The sequence below is a fragment of the Achroia grisella genome, unplaced genomic scaffold (genome assembly GCF_030625045.1).
Source record: "Achroia grisella isolate CSIRO2021 unplaced genomic scaffold, CSIRO_AGI_Agris_v1 utg900, whole genome shotgun sequence".
NCBI classification, from domain to species: Eukaryota; Metazoa; Arthropoda; class Insecta; order Lepidoptera; family Pyralidae; genus Achroia; species Achroia grisella.
In genome coordinates, this window is record NW_026713059.1 from 383,941 (window position 1) to 398,650 (window position 14,710).

The following is a 14,710-nucleotide window of genomic DNA, read 5'->3' on the forward strand; positions in this document are numbered from 1 at the left end:
TCAACTTACAGATGCGAAGAGCTATGTCCGTGACCTTAGTTCTCTGGCGAATTACTGTAATATGGTGTGTAATAATATATGTATATAAATAATAAAAATTGATTAATTTAGATTAGGTATATATTTTATATAGGTACGGTGGGTATATAGGACAATTATATTAAAAATAGACAATTAAAAAGTTATGTCATGGACAGCCTACAGAGTCAACCTTATACGATATTCACACATATTATCATCTCATTAATGTAATTACCATACATACATAAGTGTATGTTGAAACAAAGACCTAGGTAATTAAATAATTGAAATAAATATGTATTATCAGGAAGTATTAAATACACATATACGAGTGTTATAAAAACAGCACAATGGTTGCACAGTAAATATTATCTTATTTGAAATAATTGTACAATGAACGATCTGTAATCTACAATCATGAGATAATGGTGTAAGAATTTATGTCCACATATTAACAACAAATAATATTGCATTTATTTACTTGGCAAGATGATCAGTACAGGTAGACTGTTTATTCACTGTCTACAATGTAAGTGTATGTGTTACAAGATATATACAAGGAATATATCTGATTATGTAGTAGGTTACGTCATTCAAGTTTTCATGAACGTAAATTGTCATCTCTATCTCTTTAAAATGGGTCAAAAAGAATAGAATAGAATAGAAAATCATTTATTCAAATAAACTTACATTGAAGCACTTTTGAATAGTCATAACATTTTTTTTAATCTACCGCTCATTCGGAATGCTGTCTCATCACAAGAAGAACAAGCAAGAAACTTGTGTGTTGCTCTTTTAAATAATTTATTCTTACTTACAAAAAGAATGAAATGGCTGATAAATAAGTTTTTTACTCATTGACAGATTGTTTTGTATGCGAAATAGATGATAAATATTAAAATGCATGAGTACGACACTGTGTTTATGATGTTAAAATCATCGTAAATGCAGTTCGCCAAATATATGTTGTCACTCATTTCTTATATACAGAAAATTACCTTGTGTTGATATGTCATTATGACTTTTTGCGTATAAAAAATATATCTAACGAAAATATTTTGACTTAATGTAAATTGGTGTTTTTTTAGGTACTAAAGCAGTTCATTGAACTAAGGCCAGTTTACACAATCTGGAATATATGAATTTATTAAGGATATTTTAGGATATTGAAAAAAAATATGACGTTGGCACCATGAAAATTCATCATTATTCATGAGAAAATTTAGTAGGTCTCTTTATATAACAATTCTGTACATATTTTTAGAGTGATGGCAACCTATATTAGAAGTTATAAGTGTACTAGCGGACCCGGTACCAATCATGTTTTAAAACCATCGAAAAACCCCTAGTAATATTCACACATTTCATCCAAATCAGTTCAGCTGTTTAGAAGGAGTTACCTGACTAACACACATGCAGAATTATATATATTAAGACTAGCTTACTCCGCCGACTCCTTTCCGCCTTAGAATTACGGAATATGTGAAAGTTTTTTTGAACTTTAGTTACGGAATAAATTTCTGAAAGTTACATGCATATGTTATCTGTGGTACATGTAAATGTTGAACAGGTACAAACAGTGTGTATGGGAATATAAAATAATTGTTTTTAATATTTTTAATGCAATTTCTTAATTAATTAATTGTTTTCTCACCACTTAAATCTTTCTTGAAGTTCTACAAATATTGCAAAACCAAAATAAGTCAAATCGGTCCAGTGGTTCTCAAATTTTAGTGAGACTAATAAACCTCATTTTATTTTTACTTATATATAAAAAGATATACAACTTACCAATACATAAACACAATGTGTACAAATGAATCCAACAATGATAGTGCCCAAAGCGCCGGCAGCCAGGCCGGCGTTCTTGAAGGCAGCAGGCATCGCCAGGATGCCAGACCCGAGGGACGACTTTAGGAGATGCACCAAGGATCCAATAGTTCTGTTGACAAGGAATCTCTTAATTTTGGTATTACTGTAAACATTGTGGAATGCAATAAATATTGAATATTGAGATGAGCGTCAAAACAACCAAATTAGAAGTGACCATCTTTAATCTTGCAAGCTAGTTTAATCTCATCTTTTTTTAATAATTTATAAATAAACGTTACACGGCAATTTGATAATAAATGAAAACACTGGAGGGTGTTTCAGTCTAGCTATTATGTAAAATAATAAAACATATTCAGCATAGAGTCCATTTGACAGTATACAGTTACCGTCCATAGACGCTTGTGTCACGTGCGCGTTGCCGACCCTTGAGAAATATTAATGTAGGAAAACCTCATATTGTAGTCTCTGGAGAAAACCTACGCTGGTAATTAATTCGATATTCTAAGTATACGCGGGAGGAATCTCCTCTGAAATAGCACTGTGGGAGACCACTTAGATTCCAGGTTGTGAGATTGAATTCCCTGTTGACGGCGAGCGATGCGATGGTAAGATGTGATTATGCACATTAATTTCACATTTCTACTTAAGTTGAATATTGAAAAACCCCATGTTCTAGTCTCTAGAGAAAATATCGGCATGTAGTTTATTTCACAATCTAAATATGCGCGGGAGGTAGCTCCTCTGAAACCGCACTGTCCTAGATCAGTTAGGCTCCAGGGTCTGGGGATGAATTCCCTGCCGATGGCGAACGGTGCGATGCAAAAATGTGATTACGTAAAATATTTTCTACTAATTAAGTTGAATAAAGCTATATTATTAAAAAAATATATGTTTATATACACTGTATAGTGTTGTAGATACTTACGAATTAGGATGCTGTACATTTCTATGTTCGAATGGATTGTATGGCTTCTCATTGATGACTTCTTTCGATCCTAGACTTAATGTGGACTGGAAACCTGGGTTGGACGCGAGGTTGGCCCTGAAAACGAGAGGATATTATAAACATAAACGAAAATTAAAACAAATGACTAATAAAATAAAATAAAAAATATACCTAGCAAAATGTGGGTATGCCTAGAAATATATAGAACTAAGAATAATATTAATAATAATAATGCTCCTGGAAAAATACGTCATTTAGTCCTAAGATAAACACTTGATATAAATACTTAGATATTTTTTTAAAGACATCTAAATATATATAACTCAAAGGTGATTGACATAGTGATCTATCAACGCACAGCCCAAACCACTGGACATATCGGGCTGAAACTTGGCATGCAGGTAGATGTTATGACATAGGCATCCCCTAAGGACGGATTTTGATTAATTCTACCCCCAAGGGGATAAGATAGGGGATGAAAGTTTGTATGAAACTTTGTCAATTTTAAACTGATCGGGCTGAGACTTCCCCTAAAGGGATAAATTAAACCGAGCGAAGCCATGCTAAAAAGCTAGTATATAATATACATAGAAAACACCCAGACCGATACAGACATTTACAGACAGACAAGGTGTGACTTGGTTGATGTAACTGTGCCTTGGTTATCCAGCACAGTTACAACAAGCAAATTAAAAACAACTTGGAGTCGTGTCGTAACAACATTTAAAGAGCACGATAGAAGATCGCAGAAAGTAGCAAGAGGTCCACCGACAATACGGTGGCTCTTAAATTACGAATGAATGAGATAAATGAATGAATGAAAGAAAACTCTTTATTGTTCCTCTCACAGAAAGATATAACAATTACATAAATTAATATGTACATCAAATATAAAAAGAAAAACAACAATTATAATATAGTAACAACGGTAACATTTATATGAATATCTGTTAAATCTGGAAATCTATAAAATTTGGCAGATGTATCATGATAACGGACATAGGTTACTTATCTCTAAAAGTAATCTGAAAAAAGTAGAAATAGACTATGAAAGTTTACGTAGGCGTATTTATAATTAACAGCATATTTTGATAGCTTGAAATTTTAATTTTAGTACTTATTTCTAATATTATAAATATGCTTAATGAGGCAACTAAAGTAAAAGAGAATGTTGTAATTTCTTTTTCATTTTTTGGCCCAGCAAAAGGTTGGGATTTTCGTTGGAAAAGGAACATCTTTTATAAATAATAACAACTTCGGGTGGGAACCGAGATACAAAATGAGTATAATCACAATACGCAAATTGAAGCGAGTAGCACCGCAATCTAGCTACCGGCTTGTTCCGTATAATTTGTATCTGTAGTAGAGTGAAATGAGTATTTAATTCCTATAGTGGAGGGACTATAAAAGAATTAAATACAATAGTAAGTACACAATACCATTATACGAGTATATGACGACCTCGGTGGTTTAGCGGTCTAGCACACCGCTTTATGTCCGATGGTCGCGGGTTCGATTCCTCGCACGGTACATAAAAAAAATATCTATCTAATATATTTCTTTTCGTAAATACATACATATTATACATAGATAACACTCAGACCGATACAAACATACTCGTGAATACAAGTGTTTGTACCGTGCGAGAAATCGAACCCGCAACGATTGGAAGAACAACAACAAGCTTTAGCTAGCTTAACTTGGGTATAGATGGCTCTGTGTGAATTGTCCTGAGAGTATTATTATTATTAAGTAAATATTATCTAGGGACGATGAAAAATATCGATGTATATGAAAAGTCTTGGATACTTCCAACAAAAAAGTATTTTTTCGAATCGTAAAAAGACATTATATTATTATAGACTAAGAAAAACTACCGCATACAGATATTTAAAAATTTTATAAAAGAATTAACTGTGTATTTAATATTTTGACTCTAATGAATTGGTATTAGTTAGTTTGTATTTACACATTTTAAATTAAAAATGTGAAGTTTCAACTAAATTATTTAAGAGCAACGCGCAAATTTCTTTCTGTTTTTCTTGTGATAACACAATTTTCGGAATAAGCGGTAGATTAAAAAAATATAACTATGACTATTCAATACTACTTAAATTAAGTTTATTTGAATAAAGGATTTTCTATTCTAAACAATTGAAATAAATTTGTACTTATCAACATACAATAACAATCTTTCATTTAAGATGAAATATATGTTAAATAAATAACAGAACTAATAAAAACATACAGGCCTATTGGAATCAAATAAACACATATTAAGTATATTTCACTAATGTATACTACTATACATTAGTGAAAACCGCAACTAAATCGGTTAAGCCATTATTAAACGCACAGATTACATTGATAGAGTCTCCAATAATAGTTTTCTCATATACCTTCCAAATACAGACAGCTATATGTTACAATTTTATTATATTACATATAATAACATAATATCTCAGGACAATTCAGACAGAGCCATCCAGTCCCAAGTTAAGCAAAGCTTGTATTGTGGGTACTAGACAACTGATATACATTCATTTTTTAAAATACATATGTATGTAATATATGTATTTTCACAGTAAATACATATATTAGACCAGACCGATACAAACAATCATACTCACGAATGCAAATGTTTGTACCATGTGAGGAATCGAACCCGTGACTATATGAAGTAAGGCAGTGTGCTAAACCGCTAGACCACCGTGTAATGCAATTTACAGATACTTACGTGGAATTGAAATTTTCAAGGACTATTGTCCCGCCCTTTCTTTCGTCTTGCTTCATTTCGTCGAATTCCTGTAACAAAAGCCAAAAGAAATAAATGTAACTTCTTATTGAAGTGGGTCCGCATAGGGATGTTACAACACTTACAATCTATATAAAAATAGATTATTTGTGTTCGTATGGTAATCAATTGATTAAACGATTTAAATTGATTTCACTATAATCGATTATATTTGTATTCGTATGGTAATCGATTGATTAAATATCGATTTAAATTGATTTTACTATATTCTATTATTTTTTTACCGTCCCTCTGACTTGACTTCTTAGAACACTTACTTCTCATTCACATTTTATTGAATAAATAAATCGGTTAAAAAAAGGTTTCTTATGTACCTAATCGAAATAGCAATTTGGCTGATAAGACTGGTAACTATCGCCTATATACATGAACAGTACTATAGACAGCGCGTTATCAGGTGACACCTGTAATGTCACTCATTCGGTGCCAATCCACTCAAATGATATATTTCTAATTCTGTAATTTTACTGCCTAATCTGACTCTACAATTAAAAACAGCTGATTCATGTTTTTATTGTATATATAATACAACAATTAAATAATTATTGTAATATACAATACTTATGTACCTAATATTTTTTTGTAACTTAATGTTGACTAAATAATTATTAATTACTTAATGGATTTATGTTTTTGTTCAACTCAGCTACGAGTAGCAACTCTCCAATTGCCGCCCAGTCTACACTAGATTTCTAAGCTATATCCGAACTCTTCAATGCCTGGTCTCGTCCAGAGGCGAAATACATGTTGCAATATAGGTGACTCAACGAAATTTGATCACTACTAGAGAAGGTCGTAATGCTTCCAGTAGGCATCAGGATTGCGCACTGAATATTTGTGGATTCACACATGCTTTTAGTAGCGGAATTAAACAAGGTAATAAAAATCCATTAATTAATAATAATATAATTGCATGAACCTCCGAAATAAATGAGAATATTAGATAAAAAAAGAATATTATTAATAGTCGATACGTTTTACAAATAAAATAATAAAAATATTTTATTTTTTATTAATATTAAAAATACAAAAAATATTCAATAAATAATATTAATATTATTTATTGAATATTCTTTGTATTTGTTATATTTTATTTTCTATAATCTATTTATTTTTCACATCCCTATAAGCTATTTGGATATTAAACTTCATCGGAACAGCCGCAAGTGTTACTAAACGGATATATCGATATCGAAACTTCCTATCTTTGCTTTCGTTATTTTTTTATACTGAACTAAGTGTTAGCTGCGTCTTTGTCTGCATTTTACATAATACTAGCTACCAACTCCGGCTTCGCACGGGTGTACATGTATTATATATATAAACCTTCTTCTTGAATATAAATCTTCTTCTTCTCGGTTTTTTGTAATAGATAATATTAATAATAATAATAATAAACTCTTTATTGTGTACATAGAAGAAATACAATAAGAAAAAAAACAATAAATATATGTATATGTATATACGTGTTAAATAGCGTCAAGATCAGTTTAGCTGTTTTGACTTGAAAAGGAAATAAAAATATATATAAATCGACTATAACTTATTTGAATTTTATTACATATATATATATATATATATATATAATAGATATTGAGATTGTCATAAAGACAACCTATACCATGGTACCGCTTTCAAAGCAACCTAAATAAAATAAAAAAAAACTATGTTTCATATATGTGTGTAAAGTTTTTGTTTTGTTCATTAAATGTATTTTTAAGTATTATAGAATAAATATTATTATTATGTACTCCTTCTTTATATATATAAACTTTAATTGTGTTAAATTTCAAATTCCTTCGTATGGATAATTATCATAACATACGGAGTTGATAAGTTGATGCTTCACATAATGTTATGATAAACAATATCAGGTACTTATATATTCAATTATACCACTTGTATTGGAAAAATATGCTGTAGAAGTGGTTTCATGTGCTATAAAATATTGCCCTGTTTCCCTCATTAAATATTTATTACCGTATTTATGTTTTGAACTATGTAGTATTACGATCTTGTTTTGCTAGTGACACGGGATGAGAGTATTTGAAAACACATTCATAATATTACTAGTATTATATATACTAAAGTTTGTGAGTATGGATGCATCGATGTTTGTTACACTTTCACACAAAAACTACTGAAAGGATTTTGATGAATCTTTACAGTAATATAGATTATACATCAGAATATCACATAGGCTATAAAAGTTTGAATATAGAATATTTCAGTGCTTGCAATGCCTGTTGCATTAGAATAAAACTCAATAAACTTAATTATACTCAAAGTTTTCACTGAATAAACATGATTATTGTTAGACAATGTTATATGAGAAAGGTTGGTGATAAACAATATCAAACATTGTGACTCGAGATTTTAGTTTGATCAAACCAATTTGTATGGCTTCAAATGTTTGTCAATAAATTGAAAAGTTGAAGCTTGTTTCATGGGTATTTACAGAGAAAATATCAGTTACAAAAATAACTAATTAACTATAGTAATTACGATAGCATGTTAGTACGTACCGTACAAAGTTTATATCTAAAAAAAGATTAATTACCATATAAATTGGATACAATTTTTTCGAAAGTAATAACAATTTTTTTGGCTGTTTGCAATGATGAACAGTGTGTTGTTAATAATGACCTCAGTGTTGTAATGTTCACGTATACTGTTTCTTACAACATTTTAAATATATTTAATGCTTTTAAAAAAATACGGAGAGATAAAGTAAGAAATGAAGTAGGTACTACACAGGGTGAAAGAAAAAAGGCAGATATTGAATACTATTGAAAATAGACGAGCGAAAATGTTAGGACACTTAATTCAGGACGATGATATTATAAAAGTTATTATTAAGGGAAAAATAACAACGGGAGGAGGAAAAGACATAGGCACAACTAAGTCAAGAGAAAATTGGAGTCATGTCGCGTCACCATTTAAAGATCGTGGAAAGTGGCAAGAGCTCTATCGACAAAAGCGTGGCTCTTAAATTATGAATGAATAACTGAATTTAATAAAATCATTAGGATATACTTTGTTGATATAAATATATATATTTGTGTGCTTGTATTGTCGATTTAGAGACAAAAAAACGCAAATATGTACATAAACTTTACATATGATAAACCGTCAGTACTAAAATAATAAATGTGGATGGACTTTTAGTTAATATAGGGGACCAAATTGCAAAAACTAGTCCAAAATCTAAACTGCCAAACGGTTTCGTCAAACACGTCAAACACGCAAGTATGTACATAAACTTTACATATGATAAGCCGTCAGTACTAAAATAATAAATGTGGATGGACTTTTAGTTAATATAGGGGACCAAATTGCAAAAACTAGTCCAAAATCTAAACTGCCAAACGGTTTCGTCAAACACGTCAAACACGAAAGTATGTACATAAACTTTATATATGATAAACCGTCAGTACTAAAATAATAAATGTGGATGGACTTTTAGTCCATCAAAGGGACCAAATTGCATACACTAGTCCAAAATCTAAACCGCCAAATGGTTTCGTCAAACACGTCAGTATGTACATAAACCTCATTTATGATAAATAGTCAGTACTAAAATAATAAATTCGGATTTAATCCGTCTTAGGGACCAAATTGTATAAACAAGTCCAAAATTCATGTCAGGTTTTAACCAATCTGCGGGACCGTTTCGGAAGTCCTTAAATCATTATTATGAAAATGAATCAATGTCGGCAGGTGCGACAGTTTCTCTCAGAGTTTGGGATGAGATTGTCATTTACTCTTGTTTTAACTTGCGAAGTCTAATTAAGGTGTCCTAACTTTCCTCGGCTTAACTCTTCTAAGTTATTTCTATACTTAAACTGAAGAGTTTTAAGATAGAAATATGTCAGAGTTAAGTATTAGCGATTATTAAAATTATTTGTTGAATTTTAAATGTAGTGTAATACGGCAAGACCTATATGCTTGTTACATGTTATCTTATTAATTGTATAAATGCGAAAGTTTGTAAGTATGGTTGGATGTTTGTTACTCTTTTACGCAAAAACTGCTGAACGGATTTTGATGAAACTTTACAGTAATATAGCTTATACACCAGAAAAACTATAGGCTGTAAATTTCATGCGGGTGTAGCCTCGGGCACAGGTAGTACAAAACATTGAAAAAACTTACGAATTTTTACTGGCTGATAACTTTGTTGCGGTCTCATGTTCCATTAAAACATGTTTAAATTTTACTTATCACTGTCATACTTAACTCCTTCGAAAACTGGCTTTAAATTAAGTGTATAGCTTTTTTGTCGACAACCGGTTCAAAAACTGGATTTTAAGATTCAGTCAAAACTTATAAATTACGGATAAGTATGGGTGCAACTATAATGGAGCGGGTTCTGTACTATGTATAATACAAACTAAATTAAAAAAATACTGTTATATACATTGGAGTGTCTGTTTGTAATATTGAAACAACCGTTTTTTTACTACATGCATATGAATATAAATACACATTCACCAAAATAATATTTTTTACAATTTATGTACATCTGTCTGTTCCGGTTAATCTCTGAAATGGCTGGACCGATTTTGACGGGACTTTCTTTGGCAGGTAGCTGACGCTATAAGGAGACACTTAGGCTACCTTTACTTTAAAACAATCTTTTTTTTAGAAAAATAAAGTTAAATTCCAAGCGGACGAAGTCGCGGGTACAGTTAGTGACAAATAAAAATAAAAATGGTTCATTTGAATGAAATGTTTCTGATACTTCAAATGTTCTAATATAATAATTGTGATGTCGATTTGTATTAATTAAAACAAGAATAAAAAAAATGTCAATGATATTTTGTTATTATAATTTATTAATTTGACGGCTTCGGGAGTCTGGCGGTTGCTTTCCTTCCGATTGTTGCGGGTTCGATTCCTTGCACAATATAAAGTTTTGTATTCATTATTGCTTATATTAATGTGGATGTTAACTTTTTAAGTTATATTATGTATGTCTTTTACAAAATATATCTATATAAATAAGTTTATGTTAGTTGTTTAGTATCCATAACATAAGCTTTATTTATCTTGGGACTAAACTATACATTAACTGTGGTACTATAAAATCTCAACACGAGAGTATCACTTAACCTGATTAACACAGGGAACCCTAAAAAGGGACGAATTAAAATCTGTCTGTAAAAACGACATGTCTGTTACACCGCCATCTCTGCGTTACTTCGTCAAGAAACGCAGGTACAGTCGGCTCCGTAAATATATTACTCGCCCCGGCTTCGCATGGGTGTACATGTATTATATATATAAACCTTCCTCTTGAATCACTCTATCTATTAAAAAACCGCTTCAAAATCATTTTAAGCATACATAGGGACGGACAGACAGCGACAGCGACTTTGTTTTATACTATGTAATGATAATGAAATTGCACTAAGATAAAAATATAATTTATATATATCTATTTAATATTTGAACCAGCGTGACTTTGTAAAGAGTCGTCTGCAAAGCAAAAATTACAGGATAAGAGGAAATGTGTCTTAATTTTCTGGAATAGCAACATATGTATCACGAGTGTAACATGATAACATGATAACGTGATACTTAGTACTACTGTTCATCTATATAGTTAACAACTATGTCCCCACCATTAGTTGAGTCGTCATTTTAATCTTATATATAAAATTCTCGTGTCACAGTTTTCGTTCCCATACTCCTCCGAAACTGCATGACCAATTCTCATGAAATTTTGTGAGCGTATTGAGTAGGTATGAGAATCGGCCAACATCTATTTTTCATCCCCCTAAATGTTAGGGGTAGTCCACCCCTAAATTTTTTTTTATTTTAAGGCAAAACAACGTTTTCCGGGCAGCTAGTTACATATATAAGAATATTTTGTGTATTTACAAACAAAAATGTATTTAAGTATTCTATCAGTTGACCAGACATAACACAAGTTCTGTTTAGTTTAGGACTAGATGGCGTTGTGTGAATTGTATTAGGTCATTATTATTGTTATCTATATATTCATATGTGAAGCAAAAACTTTGTACCCCTTATTACCAAAATTCCGTAGACGGCGGAGTATGTAATTACGCATACATATAGTTGAGAAGCGCAGAAAGTAAATATTTTTTTTAAACGTATGCAAAAGTATGTGTGCAATATTATTTTTTAATGATTTAACGTATTTTACGTTAAATCTATAAAGAAAACACTATCATACTACCATATATTTGACACCCACATGCATATCGTCGATTAAATAGAAAAAAAATCATTTTTCAAAATTAGAAGCTATAATTGTCTCCTTTTATATAAATCAATTAAATTAACCACGCCGTCTTGATCATTATCTAAATACTTTAAAGTGATATATAATACTTCTATGTAAATAAAAAACTTTAAAGGAAAAATAATTTAAATAAATAAAAAAACACTTTAAATGCTTGTCTTGTAAAAGAAATACCCATTTTGAATAGTGCCATTTTTCTATTTTTTTTTTAATAATGTTCTAACCTATAATTTCGAATTATCATGGCAGAATTTCGACCGCTGGGCGACCATTTAGTAACATTATTATTAATAACAATGCTTTTTCTTAATATATATATATGAAGCTGACTGTACAGGTAAGTGGTACAATAAGTAAGGGCACAGAATATAGTTTGTGACTAAGTGTGGTCGCTTAAGTCCATATCTCCTTTTAGTTTTGCCGTTTTAGTTCTTTGGTTTGCTACATGAAACTCGGAAACTATTACTATCTGTTGTTTTATTTATGCTTTTTCACTATCACTTTAATAATATCTGAAATTATTTACTATTTGTAAGAAATAGGTATGTTTTCCTTTAACATATTTATAGAAATTAATAAAATTGGAGTGTCAATTTGTAATTTCAAATAAACAGCTTTTCGATAAATGTATACGAATTTTGTAGTTTGTAAACAAGCAATATCTTATCCTTAGTAGAACTGTTTAAAATTCGATTTTTTTAAATAGAATTTATTATACTGATAGTTTTTTTTTTGGATGATAATGGAATGGTGCACCCGCTTACGCTAACGGTTTACGCTGACGGGGCACCAGTGGAGGATGATAAGATGAGCATGAGGTCAGGTCAGTTAGCCCATCGTGACAAATTCACCAAAGAATTTATCATCATGGTCTCCAGGGAGAACCACGTGGAGGTCAATCTGGTACATGTACGCAAGTACACTACAGATCAATATTTTTAACTATCGTATGCATTAATTAGTAAGACGATGTTCAAATTTAAATTAAAAATAATTTATTCCTTTAGAACATTTTAGCCGTTTATGAACGTCAAATTTTTTACATTATTACTTTAATTTTTTCCCTACAGTCCAGTCCTGTATATAGGTCCAATTGAGAAGAACTAGTTCGAGTCAGTAATGCAAAAATAATCAAATTTTTCAATGTACTAACAATATTATATAATTTTTTTATTATGGATATATGGTGTGTTGTTCTGCTTTTTCTTTTTGAATCGATAAAATTGATTAGTTTTTTTTAATTTTAAAACTGGTGCTGGAAACACATGAGTTTCCTTATGTGATAACTAGTTTTAGAGTCATTCCTAATAATGCTATTAAAGTGGGGTTTTCCACGACTTTCTATTAATTTTTTCTTTATTTTTAGAAAATAATACCTTTTCAGTTCGTTTCCGTCTACTTAGGGAAGGATTGATTTAAGAAATAATTTGAATTGGTAATTCAATAGTAATATTAAATACATTAACCCAATAATTTGCATGGCTTGTAGCCATACACTATAGATGATGAGTCATATTTGTTCTTTTATCATAACGGAACTATGAATACCGTTAATATGTGGTTCAGTTACAATACAAATAGATTATTACAATCCATCCTAGCTTTGCACGATTGTTAGTGTGATTTATTATTATGTCAGATGAGTTTGATACTAATATCATATAATTATATATGATATTATAAAAAACCGACTACAATCGTTCGCGAACAACAGTCCTTTTTTTAATGGTTGATAATAGAATGGTGCACCGCTTTCGCTAACGGTATACGCTGGCAGGACAACTGACTGGCGAATTCAAGCAGGGATCGAAATTACAACGGCCTGAGCCGAAGTTCGAGCCCCTAGCGGTGCCCACACACTAAAATCTTATCCGTCAGCCAGGATTGGCCTTCAGCCGCTCCATAAGTCCTTCTGCGGTTTTGGACTGCCATTTGCACTCGCCCCGTATTGTCCAGTGAAACTGTAAAGGCCAGCTGCCGCCAACAGCACTAGAGTAGTCCGCAAAATAAGCCAGTGAAGGATAATAATAATAATATATTTTATCGACACTCGATGACAGTGTCGGACTAAGGGTAAATCGTTGTAATTCCGTACCGGCATTCAATCAACTGAAAATCAGCGCTGGAAACTATGTTTTCAGCATTATTCTGAGTTGTGGTCCACATTGACTCTGTTTTTATAATGTTTGTAAATTATAACTTGTGTATTTTATGTAATTATTGTTGCGCTTAACACAACACAACGAGTCAATAAAATATATTTTATTCTATTTGGGATAATTTAGATACATTTCATATTAAATTATAGGGCACCAAAAATTATGGGTCCTAGGCCATACCTAAGCCTAAGTCCGCCCCTGCTCGTTGACGTGTTATGGACATGGCATATATATGATGACATATGTATTTTATATACAAAGTAAAAACGATTTTTATGTTGTATAAAAAATACAATACAAAAACTGTCCTCTCTTTTTTCGATTCCGAATAACAAGGATTGGCTAAAACAGCTCATAGTAGGCCAGCTAGTAGTTACGTGTATATTTTTTTATTGACAAAGCCAACCAAAGTATTGTATGACGTAATGCATGATCGAAAAAATGATAAAATGCTGCTCATGTCGACAACATTGACCTTCACGAATAATACAACCGTTTGAATTTAATGAGTTACGGTCCAGTTAAGTTAATATATGACCATTTGTTGATATCCACTCGGGATGTAATGGAGAGAGGGAATTTCTAATAATTCCCTCCTAATAAATAATAACAATAATATCAGAACAATTCACACAGCGCCATCTAGACCCAAGTTAAGTTAG

At 31.1% G+C, this 14,710-nt stretch overlaps 1 protein-coding gene across 1 annotated transcript in view; it reads right to left on the reverse strand.

The window, feature by feature from the left end:
* The window catches only part of LOC131853180 (proton-coupled amino acid transporter-like protein pathetic), a 54,423-nt gene that overhangs the window by 14,082 nt on the left and 25,631 nt on the right, over nucleotides 1-14,710 (reverse strand). Inside the window, exons 2-4 of the mRNA XM_059204008.1 lie at nucleotides 5,538-5,605; nucleotides 2,780-2,896; nucleotides 1,813-1,963 (exon numbers count right to left, since the gene is read on the reverse strand). Of these exons, the coding sequence (XP_059059991.1) occupies nucleotides 1,813-1,963; nucleotides 2,780-2,896; nucleotides 5,538-5,593 (324 nt within the window). The 5' untranslated portion in view covers nucleotides 5,594-5,605. The remainder of the gene's footprint in view (nucleotides 1-1,812; nucleotides 1,964-2,779; nucleotides 2,897-5,537; nucleotides 5,606-14,710) is intronic.